This window comes from Trachurus trachurus (assembly GCF_905171665.1).
Source record: "Trachurus trachurus genome assembly, chromosome: 8".
Taxonomy (NCBI): domain Eukaryota; kingdom Metazoa; phylum Chordata; class Actinopteri; order Carangiformes; family Carangidae; genus Trachurus; species Trachurus trachurus.
The window spans coordinates 8,535,638-8,555,152 of record NC_139905.1 but is presented as its reverse complement, the minus strand read 5'-3'; the positions used below and the strand labels follow the sequence as shown (position 1 = coordinate 8,555,152).

At 44.7% G+C, this 19,515-nt stretch overlaps 3 protein-coding genes across 3 annotated transcripts; 1 reads left to right on the top strand and 2 right to left on the bottom strand.

Moving 5' to 3' along the window:
- Positions 1 to 552: 552 nt before the first annotated feature.
- LOC310990150 (uncharacterized protein) lies at positions 553 to 2,195 on the bottom strand. The gene is made up of 2 exons (XM_083977417.1): positions 2,011 to 2,195; positions 553 to 1,715 (listed from the first exon to the last, which is right to left on the bottom strand). Exons 1-2 carry the CDS (start codon positions 2,102 to 2,104, stop codon positions 1,081 to 1,083), a joined length of 729 nt encoding a protein of 242 aa, XP_083833543.1. The 5' UTR covers positions 2,105 to 2,195; the 3' UTR covers positions 553 to 1,080.
- Positions 2,196 to 2,501: 306 nt separating this feature from the next.
- Positions 2,502 to 12,964, top strand: armc5 (armadillo repeat containing 5). Its single transcript, XM_083978000.1, has 8 exons — positions 2,502 to 3,485; positions 4,686 to 4,716; positions 4,827 to 4,937; positions 5,863 to 6,080; positions 7,294 to 7,988; positions 9,151 to 10,007; positions 10,999 to 11,131; positions 11,380 to 12,964. The coding sequence occupies exons 1-8, from the start codon at positions 3,072 to 3,074 to the stop codon at positions 12,920 to 12,922; spliced, it is 4,002 nt and encodes a 1,333-aa protein (XP_083834126.1). The 5' UTR covers positions 2,502 to 3,071; the 3' UTR covers positions 12,923 to 12,964.
- A 2,092-nt stretch (positions 12,965 to 15,056) lies between these two features.
- cox6a2 (cytochrome c oxidase subunit 6A2) lies at positions 15,057 to 18,094 on the bottom strand. Its single transcript, XM_083977999.1, has 4 exons — positions 17,930 to 18,094; positions 17,479 to 17,554; positions 16,222 to 16,367; positions 15,057 to 15,298 (listed from the first exon to the last, which is right to left on the bottom strand). The coding sequence occupies exons 2-4, from the start codon at positions 17,552 to 17,554 to the stop codon at positions 15,206 to 15,208; spliced, it is 315 nt and encodes a 104-aa protein (XP_083834125.1). The 5' UTR covers positions 17,930 to 18,094; the 3' UTR covers positions 15,057 to 15,205.
- Between the last annotated feature and the right edge of the window lie 1,421 nt (positions 18,095 to 19,515).

Here is a 19,515-nt window from a genome sequence, read left to right as displayed (position 1 = left end):
TTTCATCTAAAGTCTCAAACTGTCTTCCTGTCTGCACACACACACACACATGCACACACACACACATATATTATTATTACCACCAGACAACAGGGGGAGTTTGCTTTTCAGTTCCTTCCAGACACTTGGGTAATGCAGAGATATTACTGTGGTTTTTCATAAGGTGGATGACAAAACAGCAAAAAAGTACTGGATAAATGAGTTTACATTCATCCAGAACCATTTTACACCTTGTTTTACATTGTTTTGTCTTTTTTTTCCTGTCATATACTCAGCCAATTCTTTATAAAACTGTAGCTGTGTATTAGTCGTTACATTTCTAGTGCCAAATCAGAGAGGACACGCATTGCACAGCCAGTAAAACATGTGCTCAGATAAGATGAAATAAGATAATCCTTAATTTGTCCCACAGTGGGGGAAAAAATAGTCAATACTCATAATTTTTGACAAATGAGATTCTTTTCGGCAAAATAAAAGAACTTGGAACAATTAAAAAACATGAAAATCGAGTTATGAAAACAAGAACAAAGTTGTTTATTGCAGCATTTTAGTAGAACATGTAACAAGTGAAGCAAAGTTGTTCACGCTGTCTAATAAAGTGTATTAATACATTAACATAGCACCAACATGCCTATGAATGCACTTATTGATTCAGTCATAGGAACAATAATTAACAGTATAAATAGCTGTATTACTTCAACTGAGTCTGTGTTTGCTTGTTTCTGCACTTCGGGCGCCCCGATAAAAAAATAACATTTTCTATCCGTGCATAGGTTTTTCTCACTCTCCAAACTCAGCCAGCTCTTATTTTATTTTTAGTATAAAAAATAAGTGAAGATTACATGTATTGCAACGTCAGCAGAATACAGTAACCGTCATCTGCTGCAGTCTAAATAAAAAACTGCTGAGTTCATACATCTCTGGCTCTGATCTGCTGTGTTTTCACTTATTCTGAAATGTTTCAGCCTGGTCAAACTATTAGAAATGTGCCAACATGACCAGTCTTAAAAAAAAACTACAAACAATCTTCTCTGTGCATTATTATAAAGGTTTTTTGGTAAAAGTACACGTCTCCTAGGCCTAATGTGTGTCCTTGGACGTCTGACTGCTGTTCTTCTGGGCCAGGCTGGAGATGGCCTGGGCCAGGTTGTTGATGGCCTCTATCTTCCTCTCCTCCAGGGCTTTCTGCTGGGCCCACATGTTCATCTTCCTCTCCTGCAGCTCCATGTACAGCTGCAGGACGTCCTGTGGAGGACGGACCGGCTGGCAGGCAGCAGCAGCAGCAGCAGCAGCGGCGGCGGCGACTGTGACAGGAGGATTGGGGAGGATGGGGGTGAACCTCTTGCTGGCTATGGCCTTGCCCACTTTGGTGCCGCTGAGCTTGGCCCTGCGCTGGGCCTCGATCTCCTCCATGGTCTTGCCCAGGACGTCGTGCATGGGCTTGAAGAACTCCCAGTGGACGCTGGCCGCCCCCAGCCTCTTGGCCCGCTCGGCGTTCTTCCTGTAGGTGGCCAGCATGTTCCTCCACTTGAGATCACACTCGTAGGCCTTGACTGTGACGTCCGTGACCTCTGACTCCCTCAGTCTGGCGTTCACCTTCTCTGCCACCATCTCCCAAAGTTTCTTTTTCTTGCAAACAGGCTGGTCAAAAGCCTGGTCCATGTCCAGCCGAGTGTTGATGAGGTGCCATGTGGCCTGCAGTGTCCATATAAATTCTACAAAGGACAACAAAAGGTGGATGATGTCATTGTTTGGCATATTTTTTATGACCTTGCATCAAATATATATCTTTATTTTGAAAGTTTTAACATAGTATTCAACAACAGTCTGTGCAAGTGAACCACCCATTTAAAGATATATGACCTCTGATTGTGATTCGTGTATGTGACATCTATAAATGACGGTATAACACACAATATGGTTAGATACTGCGCACTCATCGGGCCCTCCGCGCATTGTGCGATGACTGGATGAAACCTGTTTGACTCCAAGCGACGACCAGCTACTAACCTGCTTTGGTTTTATCGGCGTCCACACTGGACACGACCGTTTCCTTTCCCTCCACCTCAGAACTCTGTATCACAATAGTTTCGATCACCTCCATGTTGTTAAAACACAACCATCACAGTCAAAGTTGATAATTTATCTATCGTGGATTTTAACAACCTCTCGGAGGCACCGATGCGATCTCTCGCATCGAGTACAACGATGACTAAAACAACGTCACCTAAACGTATGGGAAATGTAGTCCACTCTGGTCGATGCGAATGGAATTTTGACACGCAGCGCTTCAAATTGAACTACAATCCCTGAACGCTGCGAGCCGTTAAAGACAAGCCGCCATATTTGATTCTCACGGGGAACGTAGTTTTTCAAGAACAGGAAATACGTTGTGACAGCGAACTGGCGGCGACTTTTGAACTACAAATCCCGTCATGACGTATCTAACCGACACACCCCTTCGCTCCCTGTTCCCTCCCTCTGCCTCAACCGCCCCCTGTTTTGTTGTTTGGCTAAAGATGGCGTTAGCGGCTAACACAGGCGTTTGCATTTTGTTTCACAAAAATTATTCGGCCAGTGGTAACAAAACATTGATCAAATAGAGCTTTAATTCGCCATTTGATGTGCAATATATACGCTGTATAGAGAGAATACATGGCCATTTACGTAGAATAACGCTCGTTCGGGCCTTCTTCACGATGTAGGCCTGTTTTGCAGGGAGCGGACCGAAGCTGGTGGAACTCCATTTCCCGTCAGCGACTGCGGCGTCAGGTGGTACAACTTTATTTTTTCATGCTGGTATCTGTAGTTTTCTGACAACACGAGAAAGTGATTTTTTTTTTTTTTTTTTAATTTTTGTTTGCGGAAACTTTGGAACAACAAGAATGAACTCATATTGATGAAGTAATAATCTAACAATTCAAAAGGGGAAGGACATGTTATTACATGTGTCAGTGTTTCGCACAGCAGAGACTGCAGCATCTGTTTTAACTGAGAGGAGGAAGAAGAAGGAAAGTCTAAAACAAAGTGAGCACGTTGCCTGACATTTAGTTGAGTGAGTGAGTGAGATCATGGCTGCAACACCTGTGCAAGGTGAGTGCTGCAAACCATCCCGCACACCGAGCACCAGAGAGGGACACTCCTCCTCCTCCTCTTCAGCACCGGAGTCTTCTTTGACCTGGTGCCTGGCTCACCTGTGCAAACCTGGCGGATCACCAGCGGCCGAGCATGGGAAGTCAGAAACAGGCAGTGGTGGTGGTAGAGACACGGACAAGAGGTCCAAGGTGGCCCAGTGGAGAGCCCTGGTCGCCATCCGGACCCAGCACATCAAGGGGGACAAGGCCGGTATCGCCAGATTCAGGACTCAGGGGGGTCTGCGGCCCCTGCTGGAGCTGCTGCAGCACCCGGACTGCTCCAGGAAAACACTGGACCTGGCGCTGAGCATCCTGGCCAACTGCTGCACCGAGCTGGAGACACGAGTACAGGTGAGATTAAAGAAATAAAAGAGCCCTGACAGCTGATTTGTTTTGTTTTGTTTTTAAAAACTCTTTATTTATAGGCAATTCAGCTTTATTTATAGAGCATTTCATACCAAGGGGCAACTCAATGTGCTTGAAATGGGAAAACAACCCATAAAAACATACATTTTATTTTTTTTTAATTAAGATAAAACCCCAAATAGTAAAAATTGGAAACATTAAACATACAATTAAAAGAAAGAGAAAAGAACAAAAGAAGTAAGTTTCAAGTTTCAAGTTTCAATACTTTATTGCCATGTCAACAACATTGTTGATTGGGATTTGTTTCAGTGGGCTTCACACACTGACATAAAAACACAACATACACACAATACAGTACATGATAAAATCAGGATGAAGTGCACAAAAGTAATAAATAGATAATCAATAAATATGGCACAAAAACAATACCCTGCCCCTCTAAATCTACAGGGGAATATATATAATAAAATCAAAACTAGACTAACATATGAGCTTGCAGCATGAAATATTGATTTGTATTAAAACAATTAAGAGGATTTAAAGTGCAAATCCAAGATTAAGATTTAAAGTTATTTAAAAGAGCTCAGCCATAAGCACATGAAAAGAGAAATGTTTTTAACCTGGATTTAAAAGTGCTTAAAAGTGTTGGGGCTGATTTCAGTTCTGCTGGTAGTTTGTTCCAGTTGTGTGCAGCATAACAGCTGCTTCACCACAGATCATTTTCATATTCATACAAAAAAAGAAATGCAAAACACTGAACAATTGCACAACTTCAAGGTGCGGTGGTGATCTGTAGATCCAAAAGACAAAATACGATACACAACACATCATCAACAGTCTCGCTCATTGGCCAAATAATCATCATGCCATTTTCGCCATCGTTTTTCACCCAGATTGTTTTGGAGTCAGATTGAAAAAAATTGTAATTTGCTCTCGGTAGGACATGCAATTGTTTTACAAAAGTATCTATACATATACATATATTTTCTGGAGCCAGCACTTTATGATGGCTTTTTGACCTGCAGTCAGCAGGACCCTAACAAGATAAATATCTGTTTTACTCAATGCATCCGGCTCATTTCCAAGATAGAGAGTTATGAATGATACATTGATATTGAAACTGACAGCTGTTGTGTTGTATAAGTTATCAAAATTGCTCACATTTTTCAATATTTTCCATGTTAGGTTCGTAAACTCGATGGAATAAATGTCGTCGGTGAGTGAAATTTTGCATCATTTTGAAGAATTTCTATCACTTTTATCAGACAGAAAAAAACCAAACACCTAATTTTGTCTAACTTTAACATGTTGTTGACTCTTTCACAGTGGGGATCCTGAAGAGAAACGTTGCCATGGAGACTGTTCAAAACCGAGCGGCCCGAGCTTTGGGGAACTTGTCGATGGATCCGGAGAGCTCAGCGCTCATCCACTCTGCCGGTAACGACTGCCCCTGAACGCCTCATTGCATCATTTTCAACAGAAATCCCAAAACAACGCGCTCAGCCCTCCAAGAGTATAAAAACGGGTGCTGATTGAATCCTCAAAACAAAAGTCCACATAGAAAATATACAAAAAGTAAAGGACCACACTCCAATTTAAAGTATTTATTGCCACACGAACATTTTGGGAAATTCTCTTCTTCAGCGAGTATCAGGCAAACCACTGCTTACATCACACACAGGTGTTATTTATCAGTTGTCACTCATCAGGCTGTCGCAGCAGCTGCAGGGACAATAGAAAAAAGAGAAAAGAAAAGAAAAGGAATAACACCTAGATCTTTTCTTTATAAACATAAATATTCTTTGACACAGTCATTATGAAGAGGTTTATCACAGTTATTCCACAACAAAACAAAATGCGTCCTGACATAGCTCCCCCAAAATTAATATTATTCTATTTTATTTTCAGCAGACGTGTGCCTGAACTGTAAATGTCTGTTTCTAATGCTTCAAATGTTAAATATTCAAATAATATTCAAAATTGTAATGTTTTTTTTTGTTGTTTTTTTTTAGTTCATTATATTCACCTATACCAGCTTATTATTACGTCCCGCGTCCACTAAAGGGCATTCCAACCAAATCTGTTATGTAACATTTGCAACACAGTTAAGTTTTACCAACTCAATATAAAACTTCAAGAGGGAAAATCTAAATATTAAAAGTAGTGCAGCGCCCCAGACGAATAAACGGGCAATTAAAAAAATTCTGCTTGTAAATTTGAAGCTGCAGCTCGACAACAACAACAGAATAGTTTGTTTTATCAACATGTTACCACCTGAACGTCAGTTTCCACCTTCAAATGCGCAGTTCCTTCTGGCGGCCCTACTTCACACTCCTGTCTCTTGTTTTGTGTTTTCCTCCAGGTGGCGTTCCTCTCCTCCTGCTCTGCGTGTCCCTGTCCTCCGCCCCGTCCTCCCCCGACGCCGCTCCGACCAAAGAGCCGTGTCCCAAACTGGAGTGCGCTCAGTCGGCCGCCCGCGCCCTCCTCTACCTCTCCGACACCCCGGCCAACCGCCTCTCGTTGCTCACCCAGGGCACCTTGACCGCCCTCGCTCCGCTCATCGCCCCGGAATACCCCCAGGTAGGGATGCTCTGCTCGAAGCAGACAGTTCGAGTATTCAAAATCACACACTTCGTTTGACAGGAGGAGAGTTTTTGCGTGCGTTGTTGTGATAGTTTCATTCATTTACAACCAGAGAGATTGCGTACAGATTAAAAAGACAGCCACAGTCACTCACATTGAATTACAAAGAAGGGAAACGGACTGAAGCAAAGCTCAACTAAAATAATCTTGTTAAATACTCTCGCCAGCATTTTGTACAATTGTCGTAACAGTCCCTAGTAGTAGCACAAGCATGATTTCACAATTTTCTTCCACATTTTTGTATTCTGTAAATATAATTTTTGTAATTCTATCAATGTTGCATATCTTTATTAGCCTGCATACAGCATGTTCTGAAGACACAATCACATTACGTATAACCCAAATGTATCAGAAAAGCAGTCCAAAATCTCGAGATGCACATAGAATTTAATTGTTAAATATACACCACAGTTCATGACACCTTGCCCTTTATTGTTTCGTGCAAATGCTATGTTGAAGGTTGACCAGCAGACGTCGCCATGTTTAATTGTATGAAATGCTTCGAAACACTGAACCATTTCAACATTTTTTATTTATTTTTATTTTATTTTTATTGAACAGGGACGATACATACAACATTGCCACAAAGAATGAAAAATGCGATGCATACAAGAAGTCTAGCTTCAGCTAATTTGCAGTCTTTGTCCCTGGTCAGGCTAAAGAAGGATAAAAGATACTGAATACAATAAGTGCAATAATACAAATACAGTGAATAATACAGTGAATAGGTATCATGAATAAATAAACACAGCTACAAAATTTAGATTAAGAAATTGCACAAATTAAATACATTAAACATTAGTAAAATGCTGTATTGACAGTGACTTGAGAGAAGTTAATGTTCACATTTCTGCTGCTGCTTAAGCCAATGTTTAGCTCTAGCACTAAACATCTTTAATTCTGTTTGGGATTTGATTTCTGGTGGTAAAGAATTCCATAGGTGTGTACCCAGCACTGAAAGGGATGATTGACCGAATGTTGTCCTGCATCTTTGAATTTTACAGTTTTGCTTGCTCATGCTCCTTGTCATTGTCCCACAGTTGTCTGATTTAGTAAAAATCTGTGACATCGCTTGTGGGTAATAAAAATAATTGCTTCATATTGATTCAGTGGTTCACAAAGCTTTGGTTTCTCCATCACTTCCCTCCAGGCGCTGCGGCGTGCGGCGCTCAGGACGCTCCACGAGCTGACCCGGGGCTGCGGTGTCGAATGCGCCAGGGAGGTGTCGCGCTCCGGCGTCCTGGCTCAGCTGGGCGTCATGGCGGCGGCGGCGGCGTCGGGCGGCGAGGGCGAGTCCGGGAAGCCGTTCGAGGAGCTGGCGCTGAAGACTCTGGCCAACATGTGCTCGCAGGGCTGCCTGCGCCCGCTGGTCGGCTCGCTCGGCGCCATACAGAAGTTCGCGGAGGAGGCGAAGCGGGACCTGCTCAAGTCCGGCGTCTACTTCAAGGCGCTGTGCCTGTGCTGCAAGGAGGCGGTGAACCGGGCCAAGGTGAAGGAGAGCGGCGGCCTGGAGGTGATCACGGGCTTCCTGCAGGCGCACCGCAGCCACCCGCTCTCCCGTCTCGCCATCCTGGCCTGCGTGGACTTCGTGTTCGACGAGGCGGCGATGGAGCAGCTGCAGGAGCTCGGGCTGGTGCCGCTGCTCATCGCCCGGCTCGTCAAGCTCACCAGAGGGGAGGAGCAGGCCGCCGAGAAGATGGACGTGAGCGCGACGGCGAGCATGTCGCCCACCGAGCTCCTGCCCTCGTCCTGCTTCGACTCGTTCGACTTCCCGGCTCCCGAGGGTTACAGGAAGGAGGAGAGGGAGCAGCAGGGACTCTGCTCGTCCAGCTTCCAAAGCCTCAGGTACCAAGAATTAAATGTGCTGCTTTCTCTGTGAGTTACCTTTTTTTTGTTCAGCTCTCGTCTACATCTTAGACTTTTAGACTTAATTCGTTCCAGAAGAGAGATTTGTTTCCACTCGACTGTACGTTACATCAAGGATGTCGAACAAATAAGAACACACTAAACATTAAAGGGGAACTGTGTGTTACTCTGTGTTGCTAACCCTCCTCTCGGCCATGTGCATTTGTTTACAACGAAGCCGGCGAGAAATCAATACATGGAGCGGTCGATAACGTTATTTATCATATACGATGTTACCACGTGTATATTTGTGTAGTCTTATCAGTCATAATCAGTCATGTCGCGGTGCCGCAGAAACGAGAGCTGGGACACCGGGTCGGAGGCTCTGATCTTACAAGGTTGGTTTTCAGCCAAGAGACGCTAGGTGGAAGGCAGAGAGCCTCCATTCTCCCTGGAACTAGTTACAAGTCATTGATTTAACAAGCACTAGTACTCCAAAGCTGTTTAAAGCAATACTTCAGAACTTTCAGTTTTTTGCCTGAAGGAAGACCCCATTTACCATGAGCACCAGTGTGTAGCGTCGTAAACAGCCTGATCTCACATTGACTAGAATAGCAGCTGTTTCGCATCCAGTGGAATTTGCCCGTTACTCTCCCTCTTTTCGTTTTTTAGTCTCCTCAAACAAAACCTCTGCTTCTGTTTCTGCCATGATAGTGGTAATCCCACATCGGCGTTCGCATCGACTTTAACGAATGGGGAAAGGGGGAAGTGACGTATGCCGTAAAGCAGTCAGCACATTTGTAGTTTTTTGTGTGGAGGGGTTCCTACCATCCACCTGGAAGCTGTTTAGAGCCAGTGAAGGCGATACAGACCCCCTCAGGCCATGACAGAGGTGTCATTCAACCTGTTGTAGTCCACGTACCATCGCAAAAGTTCTGAAAATATTATATGAAGGTTGAAAAGTTACTTAGTGTTGGTTTAATTAAGGTAAAAATGTAGCATAGTTCCTCTTTAACTGTGGCGGACAGGGATTCAACTCTTTCCTGGATGAGCTTTTCTGAATTGAAGTGTCCGATCGATGTCCGGAAGAACAATGGTTTTGGAGGCCAGGAGCGTTGATCCGTGTTAACTTGCTCTCTTGTTTCTCTCTCTCCGCCTCCAGGTCCTGGTTGGTGTCTGAGGGCCTCATCTCCTCCGAGGGAGACCTGCTGGACTCCTCCGGCGTCGAGGGGGAGTGGGGGGGTCTCCACATCCCGGCGTCTTCCTCCCCTCAAACCTCATCCCCGAACCCGGACTCCACTCCTCTTAAAACCTCCTCCTCTTCCGCCTCCAGCCCCTCTTCCTCTTCCTCCTCCTCTTCTGCTCTCCTCCTCTCCTCTTCCTCCTCCTCTTCCTCCTCTTCTGCTCCTAAGAAACCAGCCCAGGTGTCGTCGTCTCCCTTTAAACCCACCGACCCTCCCCCTCCTCCCCTTCCTCCTCCTCCTCCCCCCTCCAGCCCTCAGCCCGGTTCCTCCTCCTCTGGCGTTTCCTCTCCCAGTAAAACGGCACCACAGACCCCGGTGTCTCCGTCGAAGTTCTCGTCCCCTCACCGGCGGCGGCAGCAGCGCTCTCAGTCCGCGGCGTCTCTGGCCAAGGTCACGCTGGACGCCCCCCCCTCCACGCCGCGGCAGACGGCCTTCCACCACCCCTACCACCCCGAGCCCTGGACCCCCGAGTCGCCCATCCTGCTGCTGCTGTCGCGCTTCTCCCACGCCACGGACCCGAGCGCGGCGCTGGTGAGCTGCGGCGTGATGTCGGGGCTGCTCTGCTACCTCACGCAGCACCAGGACCCGAGCAGCCGCTGCTTCCGGATGCTCTGCCGGCTCAGCTGCAACCCCAGCTGCCTGCAGGCGCTGGTGCGGACCGGCTCCGTGGCGCTGATCCGACACCGCCTCTGCCAGAGGGAGCGGGGAGGGGGGGGCGGGGCCGAGGGCGAGGAGCGGCAGACGGACCGAGTGAAGGCCAAAGTGAAGCAGCTCGGTGAGATCAATGACTTTTATTGCATGTTGATCTGCAACACTTGACCTTTAAAACTGTTGAGGTTCAACTTCCTGTTGCAGGATGTTGTTCTGTGTTGACACTCTGTTTACTTCAGTGTGTGGAGCCGATAGTTCAAACACTGTGAACCGATCAGTGTATTGATTAGGGATGTCACTCACGATTATAGATTTTCATAGTACGATTATTGTCAGAGAAATAATCATGATTCTTATGCATTGATTAATTTCACAACATTTTGAATTTGTAAAATCAAATATACCGTAGTCAAAATATAATTACATATATGTATTACATATAAGACCAATGATCAATCACCCAGGGGAAATATTTGAAATATTCAAGTCATTAGTTGTCATCTATACCAAATAACAAATGAAGTTTATTTTAATTGTTTTTAATTTTTACTTTTATTTTATTACGAATGACACTCTAACATCTAAATTTCTACCAATTCAATGTTACGTCGGAGGGAATAAGTCGACCTCTTAACCACTTGGACTCGTCTCTGATCTGCAACTCGCACAGAAGGAAAACAGATGGATGGAAATGTATTAATCCCGAAGGAAATTCTTATGCCAAGTTGCTCCAAAAGGACATGTGCAAAGGAAATAAATAAAATGCAAATATATGATAAAATATATCGTACAATGTCTAAAAGAACAAAGAATATACACTAATAGTGTAAAGGAACAACCAAGTTAAATACAATTTAAATACAATATAATACAGTGCAAAAGGGCCTAATCGTGACATCCCTAGTGTTAAGTCAGAATCAATACTCTTAATGAACTCAGTATGAGGGATCTTATTCCAACTAAACCAGAACAGATTGGCTCATCCTGACGTCTGACATCATTGATTCTTTCTCATAATTGAGTTTTTCTACAGTTTGAAACCTTGAAAAAAATAGTTTTTCATTCCCCACATGAGCAGTTTTCTGATCGGTGACTGACTCTGATTTCCCGTGCAGGCGTCGCTCTCCTCAGTAATCTTCGTGTCCAGTGCGAGTCCGGGTTCGGCTCCGGGGTTCTGGCTCACGTGATGCTGTCGGGCTCCGAGTCGGACAAGATGAACTGTGCTCTGTCGCTGCCGTTAATCAGCAGGTGAGTAGACGAGCTGCACGGATATATAATAGCGTAGAAAATGTGATTTAAAACTGAAATAATTGAAGATTAATGATTTTTTTCCATCTTCAGCTTATGTTGTTGATCTTAAAAAAGCTGTTTTGGCGTTTTAAAACCATTTTTATTGTAAAGAGTGAATGGTTTTGTATTTATTTAAGCCATTTAAACAGTTTCAAGTTGAATCAGATGTGAAAACAGTTTTCTAACCCTCTTTTCTTCCTCCACAGTAACAAGTCTCTGTTGAAGAAGCTTCTCCTGGACAGCGGCGGGCTGCTCCTCGCTCTGCAGCCGCTCGGCTACAGCGACAACGATGACGACGTTGTTGACGACGATGGCGGTGGCGATGACGACGGGGATGAAGAAACCCCCGCTGCATGTTGTGGACGGTTTCTCTCCGACTTGTTTAACTCTCCACACTCGGGCCCGACCTCTCAGCCGCACTCGCTCTACTTCTCCCTCCTGATCGGCTGCCTGTCGACTCTGACCGGCGGCAGCAAATCGGACATGATCGACATCAACAGGAAACACTCGGACGCAGCTGCGACGCGGCCGCTCGGCGACCTCAGCAGCAGAGGCTCGCCCCCTCCGTCCAAAAGGCCTCGGCTGGCGGACGGATGTCCCTACGGCCTCTCGAGCTTCGACCTCTTCCTGCAGCTGGACGACGGGTCGCGTGTCCCGGCCAACAGGGAGCGGACGGCGGACGGCGCCGGGTCAGACTACTTCAGGGCGCTGCTGAGAGGCGGCTTTGGAGAAGCTCAGGGCGGCGGCGGCGGCGAAGAAGAACAGGCGATCCACATCAGAGACGTCAGCACAGGGATGTTGGTGCCCGTCCTGCATTACCTGCACGGCTGTCGCTTCGGCGGGGATGCGCCGACGAGGGAACGGGACAAAGACGACGAGAGAGGAGGACGGTGTCGGATTCTGGACGCGCTCGTTCTTGAAGGTTTGAAGGACTCGGAGGAAAACCCAGCGGACCCGTGTTTCCAGAAGACACCGCTGGGCGAGGCGATGGCCGGAGCGTGCCGGTTCCTGGTGACGGCGCTGCAGAGCGAGCTGGAGGATCTCTGCGTGTCTCTTCTTCTCTCCAGCTGCTGCTCCGGCAAAAAGGACATTATTAAGGCCGCCGAGAAGGAGAAGGACAACGCCGCCGCCGCTGCTGCTAAAACGATGGACCAAGAATGTCCAGAATCATCCACCGCCGCCGCCGAGGAGGAGGAGAACCTGGCCAGTCGGACGTCGGAGCTGGAGCTGAGCAGCGGCGGCGGCGTCGAGAAGCAAACGGAGACCAGCAGCAGCAGAAGGACGAAGGAGCCGAGCGGCGGATCTCCTCAGAAGACGACACACGGGAAGAAAACATTGTCTGTAAAAGGCGGCAGAGCAGAGCAGAAGACGGAGCAGAAAGGCGTCTCCAGATCGGCTGTGGACAAAACTCCCGATCCAGAGGAGCCGAGGTCGAAACCGAAGAACCCGGTTAAAGGTTCAAATTCTGGTTCGGGTTCGGGTTTAGGTTCGGCTCTGGTTCTCTTCCTCCCGCAGGTTTACTGGTTCTCGCAGCGCTACAGTTACCCCGCGCTGGGCCGGGCCTGCTTGTCGCTGCTGCTGGGCTTCCAGGACTGTCCTCCGCTCTTCTCTTCCTCCTCTTCCCCCTCCTCTTCTTCCTCTTCCTCCTCCCTCGCTGCAGATTGTCTCCGCAGGCTGAGCAGAGAGGCCGACTGCGTGGAGGCTCTGAAACGGGACCTGCTGAGTCTGGCCACAGTCGCTCTGAGCTGAATGAACTCTTGAATTCAGAGGAAGCAGACAAAACAAAGTCGGACTCGGACTTGGAGGCTTTTCTTTTTCTTTTTTTCTTTTTTTTTACGAGCTCCTAGAAAAGTCGTCATTGTGTTTAAACGTAGAGAACAAATAGGCAAGTACAAGCGCAAGGCTGCAAGAGAAACGAGCTGTATGAATTTCTTGAGCACTAACAGAACTGACTGTTGATTTATTTTCTTTAATTCGGAAACATTCATTTCTATTCAGTTTTACTGTAAACGGATAAAAAAAAAGAAACAATTGTAGCCCGTCCCAGCATGACATCATCATTTTGTTATAATTTACTGTCATTGAATTAACTTCTAATGATTTTTTTCTTTTCTTTTTTTTAATTTTCGACACGCAGACGTCTGCAATGAATTTGATAAATGTCATTTAGCTGGAAGTACTGGAATTATCAGGGTTGGTCAAGGAGCCAGTTGTTTATTTTGTACATAGAGATGATATGGAAGAACAGATATAAAAGTGTAAAGGTTTCACCTGCACCATATAAATTTATGCCACTGGAGAAATTCACTTTGCCTTCAGCTTCTTCTTCTTCTTATCGCCGTCGCAGTGTGGGTGTGTTTGGAGTGAAAACAGCCGCTGGTTGGTTTGTTTTTTAAAAATCTGTCTGTCAATATTCACAGTGAAATCTTTAAAGTAGAAATTTCCAGTTGGCTGGCTAATGCTGCTAAGTGTTAGCATTGTAGAGTACGGTGGCCCTGAGGGTTCAACACACTGCCACTTGAAAAAAAAACTTGTGCACATTCAGAAATTCATAAAACACATGCACTGCAAAAAGTCACAATAGAAGTGTTTCTGGGGACACAAAAAAGTGACAGACTTGACTAATGCTAAGCTAACAGGACATATTAGCAATAATATGCAAGTGGGTGGCGGCCATATTGGGTCAGGCAACTTGCTCTGACTCTGGCTGCAGCAGATGGGTGGTCGAGTCATCTGCACTAAAAAACTATTCAAAACTCTGAAATTATTCTTACTTTTAACTACGCTTATAACTGCACTTCTGATGTTCAAAACGAACCAAACTGTTCGAAAATCGGTCAAAAACTGAGCAAGTTCTGGTTATTTTAGTAGAAAATGCACCATAGGCTTAATGCTCTGAGGGAAGGAGTTGACTGAGCCAAGATGGCGGCCGTGTGGCAACACTGTGTCATTGGGCAGCAGCGTCGGGTGAGTCATCTAGTCTTCTATATATATCTATGATAATATGAGTCATGATGAAACTTTAAACTAAAGCGCCCCAGTCTGGTCCGTCACTTTATTGTGTCCCCTTGGAAACACTCATGTTGTGTGTTGTGACTTTATTTTTTTTGCAGCTCATTTGTTGTCAAACTGATGAACCTGTTGCACTTTTGTGTCTTCCCATGTGTTTTCAGGGTTAGCGTTAGCATTAGGGTTAGGTTGCTGCAGTGTGTTGACCTCATGACTGTCTGGCAATATTCAATATATAGGCTATGTCTTTTATTATTTCTTTGCAAATTGCACGAAAGACCAAAACCAACTCTGTCGCCTTGTGCTGTTTTCTTTACTTGGTTTTAAAAAAAGTCACTTCCTTTTAAACAGCATGGGCAAACACACATAACTCAACCTGGGCTAAATGGTGTGTTTGTTGGGGACTATTTTCAGCAGTGGATTAATACACATTTCAGGCCCAATGAGTTATTTCCAGCAGCAGGATGGTGTGTATTTGTGTAAATAACCCCAAATTAACTAGGCTATATGGCTGGCGCACATTTTCCCTGTAATGAATGAGAGCGTCTCCAGATACACGTGATGTTGCTCTGTGGAGATTCACAACACTTTGTTCTTTCATTGTTTGGTTTTGGTCTTTTCATGGGAAATATGTTTGAATTGAAGGAAATACAGAATATTACCAGACTAATACTGAAAAGCCTCAGTGCTGCAGAGAGAGAGAGAGATAGAGTGTGTGTGTGTGTGTGTGTGTGTGTCTTGCTGTTACACTTTGAAACAGAAGAGCATGTTCCAGGTAATGAAAAAGCCACTGGTACATTTTGTTATCAGACTTGAGCGTTGATTAGATTGAGCGATGCTCTTAATTAGAATAATGAGACGAGACTCATTATAACACAGCATAAAGTGGTTTAATTCCTGTCTGCGGTGCTCTGCTGCTGCTGCTGCGTCGCGGCGGTTTCTCGCTTGGCCCCTCCGTGGTCCGTAGAGTTAAGGCAGGAGCACGACCACAGACTGGAGTTTGGTTTGTTCGGCCTTAACGCCTCAGTGGTGGCTGCTGGACTCGTAGCCGGTGGGCAGCGCATTGGTGTGGGGGTTGTGGAACAGAGAGTGGTTTCCATCTCCCCAGGGAAATTTCTGAAAAGGAGATGCAAAAGTATTTACATTCACCTCCAGATCAGGGCTTTATTTTTTTTTTACTGTGCAAGATGAGACATAAGACTTTTTTATTGATCCCACCTGTGGGAAATTCACTTGTAACAGTAGCAAAGACTACAGGATAGGTAAAGAAGTAAGGAATAAAAAACTTTAAAATATACAGTAGGGCCTATATAAAAAAAAAAAAGATGAGTGATTGACAGACAACACATGACACAGGACAGAAGAAACAAGAGGAGCAACAGAACCAGATAGTAATCCAACAAAACAACTACTACTAACAACAACTAAATAGAACGGCGGAGCAGAGCCGTGAGCTGCTCAGAGCTACGCTATAGAGGCTAATGGGATTTCTTGGTTTCCCTCATCAAACTCATCAAAGACACAATCCAACAACTCCAAAACGCTCTGGTGGACAAGTTGTGACCTGCACATTCACCACGCTATGAGATAATAACAGAACGTTACCAGACAGAGTTGTTTTAGAGGTAAATTCATGCAAAACTGCTGATGCGCGTTGCCTTCAGGGACAGTTTTTCAGCAAGCAGTCTCTGCATTTACCTCTAAAACAACTCTGTCTGGTAACGTTCTGTTATTTTCTCATAGCGTGGTGAATGTGCAGGTCACAACTTGTCCACCAGAGTGTTTTCGGCGTGTATTTGATGAGTTTGATGAGGGAAACGAAGAAATCCCATGAGCCTCCGTAGCGTAGCTCTGAGCAGCTCGGGGCTCTGCTCCGCCGTTCTAAAAACAGCTTGCACCGACAATTAAAGGTAACAAACCTACTGCTATGACTATAGGGATTATGGCAATGGGCTAAATTTGCTAAAATGTTGAACTATCCCTTTAATGATGCTGCGTAAACCATCTTGACAGGTCTGCAGGTCGGAGCAGAGACTGACCTTGGTGCGGAGACGCAGGTGAGGATATGGTATGAACTCCGGCTGCTGCTCGTGGGCATGAGCCTGTCCCTTCATGTAGGCGTTGAGCCAGCACACGGAGACCCCGGGTATGGCCAACGTGAAGCTCAGGATCTTCCACGTCTTTGCTGTGTTGGGGGAAAAAACACAACTAATAATATTAATAATAATACATTTTATTTCGTAGAAAAGAAAGTGCAAAATAATCAATAAAAACCACAAGATAAAGGTTGAAATTAGACAGTTAAGGGAGGAGGCAATCTTAAACAAGTGGGTTTTGACTTTTGAGTATGGACTTGAATTGTGAGAGTACATTTCCTCACAGTCCACATGCACAGTCTGGCTGAATCTATCAACACACAACTACACAAAGATTAAATGATATTGAGACTCTGTGGAGCCCGGATCAGAAATAAAACACTGCAGAAGAGAGCGAGAGGAACTCACAGGCCGGCTGCCAGCTCTGCAGATGTTTCAGTCTGTAAAACGACCCTACACTGATACATGGTGCTGCATGACAACTAAGTCCACTCACTTCACTACTGTAGTTACGGATATTTGAGCTGAGTGTTTTCTTTCTCTTTTTTTTTTACTCCACTTCACATAAAAGAGATAAATGTTGTACTTAGTTTTGACTCCACTTGAACTTGAAGGGCTCTTACTTGAATTGTCTTTTATTTTGAAAATCTGACAGCCCACACCCTGAGGTCATCAGAGGTAAAAAAAAAAACAATCACAGTCGACTCCTACGCTTTCTGTGTTTTGTTGTGGCTACAGTGGCAGGTCGAATGATTTCAGAGATAGAAGATAGATTCCTTCATCATTGCTTAAAAACAAACAGCTCCTTTTTTATTATTTAATTGTGTTTTAAGCCCTTTTTTCTAACCAAGCTCTTTATTCTACGGGGTCAGCAGTAAGTCAGTGCTTCAGTAGGTTGATTCAAAGTCATTGAACAAAACAATGTGCTGACAAAAATGCAAAAATATCATTTAAAATCCAGTTCTCCACTGCTTTCACTTTCAGAAAAACAACTTGCATTGGGTAATATTTAACCAGGAGGAGCTGTGATTTCCCTTTATAGAGATAAAGTTGTGTATTTCCTCCATCTCTTCTCTGCATGCATGCACGACTCTGCTCTGCTGTTGCATGCAGAGATAATATCTGAACCTGGAGGTTTTTGGTGCATTTCGTATATTAGTAATCATATTAGGTCGAGGGGCTCAGTGGAGACACACTGACCTTTTCCCTCGTGGCTCGAGTGTGACGCAGCGGCCAAAACCCGACGAGCAGCCGAGGCAACTGGAGTCACAAACATCTTGCAGGGAAACGAAGGAAGAGGGGAAGAATGAAAGTTTGATAAACATCTGCACATTGAACTGTAAGACAGAGTCAGAAATAGCACAGCTGCTCACTCATACTGGCAATACACCTACATTTAACATATAAAAAGTGAAAGTGTAATAATTAAAGTTAATATTTATATATTTTAATGCCTAACAGCCTTTATAAGCTTCATAAAAAGCCAAAAAAAAAAGAACAAATCTGTGCCAAAATAATGAAATATCAGCTGGTCAGCTCCTCTATCAGGGTGCAGGGTTGAGTTCAGGTCACGGTTGTTGCTGTTGCTGTGTGCAGAGTGGAGGAGACTCTCCTGGAGCTCAAATCCAAGGAAATGTAGGTGAAGACTTACGTTTGCTTAAGGCAGCAGGCAGTGGTCAGTGGTCAGTGTGTTTTGTGATCTTCCTCTTTATTTTTCCTCGTCGATTCCCCCCTCTCTTAACAGCTTGTTTGTCCTTCAGTCTGTCCTGAGCTGAACTCCTCACTGTGTCAGGCTCCTCCCCATTTCAATCTGTGCCTGCGCCAAGAAACATAGTTTATATTTGGGCAAGTGCAAAGGCGGGTTGATGTGTGACGAAGAGGAGGAGGAGGTGTGTGTGTGTGTGTATTTGTTGGAGGACACAACAAAGTCTTAAAGTGAAGACATCGGCCTGAGAAACCTTCATCAACTGTATCCTGTATTAACGGATGAGTCGGCCTCATCAGTGAAGGACTCTCAGTGGAAACACCTGTCGCTCAGTTGTTGCTCACAGATGCAGAAGAATAATAACCAACATTGTATCTGCACTATAATCTGATGGTGACGGTGTTTGGAGGTTTGATTCCCTGCTCTGTTAATCGTCATGTTTTAGTGTCCTCCAGCAGGAAACTGAACCCTGAAATGTTCCTGCATGTTTCACCTGTGTGACAGAAATGTGGCCTGTAAGTGTGAAGCGATGTGATTGGTCGATAAGACAATTAAGTGCAACTCATTTACATTCCAAAGGTGTTTTCTACTGTTCTTCTTCCCTCTCTTGTGTGTCCTTTTTGTCCTTCTCCAGTGTGGAGGTACATTTGTGTCTTTATTATTCAGTCAAAAGAAAAGAAACCAAGAAATCCCATTAGCCTCCATAGCATAGCTCTGAGCAGCTCGCGGCTCTGCTCGACCGTTCTAAAAATAGCTTGCACCGACAATTACGAACCTACTGCTAAAACTATAGGGATTATGGCAATGGGCCAATTTGCCAAAATGTTGAACTATCCCTTTAAACTAAGAAGATATTTTCAATGAAAACAAACCCTTTTCGATCAACAAAAAAGTTTTTGAATGCAAAAAAATATTTGAGACCCAAAAAATTGCATTCAAACCCTTTTTTTTTAATTGACAATGTGTTTTTTTTGATTGGAGTGAAGTTTGTTTTCATTGAAATGAAAATATCTTTTTTTCTAAATCAACTTTTCTTTTGATTGAATAATAAAGACAAATGTTCCTCCATACATGCAGCTCCACCTGTGCACCTGAGATCCATCCACCAGTGCAGTGTCAATACCCCGTCCCAGTGCTGTTTACCTGAACCCCAGGTGATGGTTATATATTCAGTCAAGAGTCTTTGATTTTGATGCAAGAAACAAACTCGTCTTTGTTGATGAAGCAGGATTTAACGTTACCAAAGAATGAGTTCAGAGCAGAACATCAGTGATGGAGGCTGTAGAGGAGTCTTATCATGGCTGGTTTGGTTTTATCCATCAACCACCTGTCTGACAGTAACAGTATTAGACCTGACTCAGATCAGAGATGCCGAAGGAAGATAAATGTAAAAATCTGTTTGGTTTGTTCGTCTGCAGGATTTTTGGAAAAGTACCAAACTGATTTGGATCAAACCTGGTGCCGGCGAAGAAGAAGCTCTATCTGGCTTCTGAAACATTATAGGAGAAGACATTTTCATTTAATTCAGTTTG